Source organism: Cryptomeria japonica, chromosome 4 (genome assembly GCF_030272615.1).
Source record: "Cryptomeria japonica chromosome 4, Sugi_1.0, whole genome shotgun sequence".
Taxonomy (NCBI): Eukaryota; Viridiplantae; Streptophyta; class Pinopsida; order Cupressales; family Cupressaceae; genus Cryptomeria; species Cryptomeria japonica.
Window position 1 is genome coordinate 642,284,049 of NC_081408.1, and position 3,349 is coordinate 642,287,397.

Here is a 3,349-nt window from a genome sequence, read left to right on the forward strand (position 1 = left end):
CAAGGATTTTCATTTAAGTGCATCTACATTTTATGTAGCTTCAATGTAGCAAGGTATAGACTTTGTAGCTCATACAATTATGTACTTTTTTTAATTTATCAATAAAATTGTTTATATAAAAAAATTAAGTGCATGCATTTTTCAAAATATCTTCATAAATTAAAAAAATTTGACAATTAATATTTTCCTTAAAACGTTAAATGAAAGACATTGAAATGGTCAAGTCGTCATAAAAATAATCATATGACAGGTAGGGGTGGCCGTCAAATTCCAGACCTGCTGTAGATCATTGACTCAGTCAGATTATCACGCCCGAATGACTGACCCGAGTTTACAGGGTCTTCCTCTTCTCCAAACTTAGTTGGCATTTGAAGTGGGAGTTGTAGAATACAGAACGCCCGATACTATTCTGGAGTCTCAGTAGCGTCTAAATGGGTTTTCATCGAGTTTCATTAGCTTTAGCCTCTATTTTTCTGGTGCAAACTGTTAGTGGGAATTTCAATTATCAGAGTTTCAGTGAAAAGAACTATAGCCTTTTCACACTCGACCATTCCAGCATAGTTTTGGGCTCCTTGCAAGTCACAGCAGAAACTAGAAATCGAGAGGCCCCGTCTTCCCCAAAAAATAGATCTGGAAGAGTCATATTCAATCAAAAATACCGGCTATGGAAAGAGCCTGATAGTCCCGCATCATTCAATACCACTTTTGTTTTCAATATTGCACCGGACATCGGAACTGGAGAGGGCATGGCGTTTATAATATCTTCTAATAAAGACATTGGAAATGGACCTGTTGCAAGCTATGGCCGCTGGCTGGGGCTCTTCAATTCTACCATCAATGGACTGAAAAGTAACAAGGTGGTAGCAGTTGAATTCGACACAATTAAGAGCGAGGGTACAAATGATCCAGACAACAACCATGTGGCCATTGATATTAACAGCATAAATTCCACAAAAATTGCGTCTCTTGATGTGGGTCATATCAATTTAACGAGTGAAGATCAAAACATCACGGCGTGGATTCAGTACAGCGGCACTCACCGGCTACTAAAAGTCTACATTGCAAAGACACCAGATCCAATGCCCTCACAGCCTATTCTCCAGCATCCTCTCAATCTCTCTAAAATTCTAGACCCATTTGTTTATTTTGGCTTCACAGCTTCCACGGGGGAAGGCACTGAGCTTAATTGCGTCCATTCATGGAGCCTCTCAATCCAGGACCTAGAAAGCTCCAAACCCAACACGGGACTAAAAATCGGACTTTTGGTCTCTGGCGTGGCGCTCGCTGTGTTGCTTGCAACAGTGATCGTTATAGTTTACATCAAGCACCGAAAGTATCAGGCAGAAGAGGCAATCATATCAGACACCCTTCGGAAACTGCCGGGCCAACCTCATGAATTCAAATACAAAACCCTCCAGAAGGCAACTCAGAATTTCAGCACCCGGACCCAGATTGGGTGCGGCGGATGTGGAGCCGTTTACAAAGCACATATCCGCAAGAGCAAAACCGCAGTGGCCGTGAAGCGCATATTCAAAGACTCCACGCAAGGCAAAGACGAATTCATCTCAGAAATCGGAATAATCAACCAGCTCCGCCATCGAAACCTGGTGCCCTTCCTCGGGTGGTGCCACGACAAGGGGAACCTCCTGATGGTGTACGAGTACATGCCCAACGGGAGCCTGGAAAAGTACATCGCCGAAGGGCTTCTTGATTGGGAGCAGAGGTACAAAATCATATCTGGGTTGGCTTCTGCACTGGTTTACCTTCACGAGGAGTGTGAGCACCAGGTGATCCACCGTGACCTCAAGCCCAGCAACATCATGCTCGATTCAGAATACAATGCCCGACTGGGAGACTTTGGCCTTGCTCGTATAATACAACCCAACAGAAGTTCTTTCACAGCGAGTCGTGTAGCGGGCACCATTGGGTACATTGCTCCTGAGTGTTTTCATACTGGAAGAGCCACTGTTGAATCGGATGTTTTTGGGTTCGGAGCTATTGTTCTTGAAGTTGTGTGTGGAAGGCCCCCTTGGTCTGTAGGAGATGGGCTAGATTTAGTGGGTTGGGTCTGGAAATTGTACCGAGAGAATAAGCTCTTCGAAGCAGCTGAATGTCGTTTGCCTTTGCCTCCGCCCACCGATACTCCAGCTACTGTTAACCAGGATGACATAACCTGTTTGTTCATGGTGGGTTTGGCCTGCTCACATCCGAAACCACAGGAGCGTCCAACTATGCGACAGGTGAAACAGATTCTGTGCAGGGAAAGGCCGCTTCCAAGTGTTCCCACATATAGGCCGCCATTCGTTTGGCTTCACTCTGACTACGAAGATAGCAGTTTAACAGGCAGCTCATTTGGTACTAGTAGAGAAATTGTGTCAAATTTATTTGTAAGGGCATAGTTATTTGGGGTAGAAAGTGGGTTCAGATAGGCAGAATTACTATGTAGTTAGACTAAATTGTTTTGCTCTGTTTATAGTTTTCTGTTGCTTATGATGGTAGTGGATGGAGATGAGTTAAATTGGCAAAATATTATAGGAATGAGAATATGAATATTAAATGTGCTGGTAGAAGTCATCAAAGGTTTGAATGTTTGGTTTATTTCAAATTGACCAATTTAAAATTGTGCAAATTCTATTTCAAGAGTATTTTATGTGATGGTTTATATGCATTATGAGCTTTTTGGGTTGAATCTACATTTGAAAATTTTAATTCATAAGTATTGTACAGATATATTAAAAAGATTGTCCAAACATAAATATTCATGTGTCGATAGCAATGATGAAAGGTTTGAATGTTTGAGATGATAGATACGTATCAGTGTTTATTCAGAACTTACTAATTTAAAGTTGCACAAGTTTCATTTAAGAAGCATTGTATAGGACAGTTAATATGCACCTCGAGCTTTCTGGATTGAATCTACACTTGAAATTTTATTTCAGAAGTATCGGATAGATATGTTCAAAAAATTGTACAAACATAAATATTTGTATTGATAGCAATCATGAAGGTAAACCAGTCCAGAGGTTCCTCTTGAACAAATATTTTGAACATGTTAATTTTGAACAAATATAGAAATTCACGTGTTGATGGCAATCATGAAAGGTTTGAATGTTTAAGATGAGAGACATCAACTTATGTATTGATATTTATTTAGAACTTACTGAACTAAAGTTGGACAAATTTCATTTCAAAATTATTAGATGGGATGGTTATTATGCACTCCAAGCTTGAATTTGCACTTGAAATTTGTGAATACATGTCATATAATCATATCGTTTTTTGTTTTTAAAATTCTAAGACTTTTGATTCAAAAACATCAATTTTGAAATTTGTTTGAATTGCATTTCCT

At 40.0% G+C, this 3,349-nt stretch overlaps 1 protein-coding gene across 1 annotated transcript; it reads left to right on the top strand.

Annotated features, from left to right (window-relative positions):
- Positions 1 to 302: 302 nt before the first annotated feature.
- On the top strand, positions 303 to 2,640 carry LOC131047765 (probable L-type lectin-domain containing receptor kinase S.5). The gene has a single exon (XM_057981556.2). The coding sequence runs from the start codon at positions 432 to 434 to the stop codon at positions 2,397 to 2,399; it is 1,968 nt and encodes a 655-aa protein (XP_057837539.1). The 5' UTR covers positions 303 to 431; the 3' UTR covers positions 2,400 to 2,640.
- Positions 2,641 to 3,349: the final 709 nt, after the last annotated feature.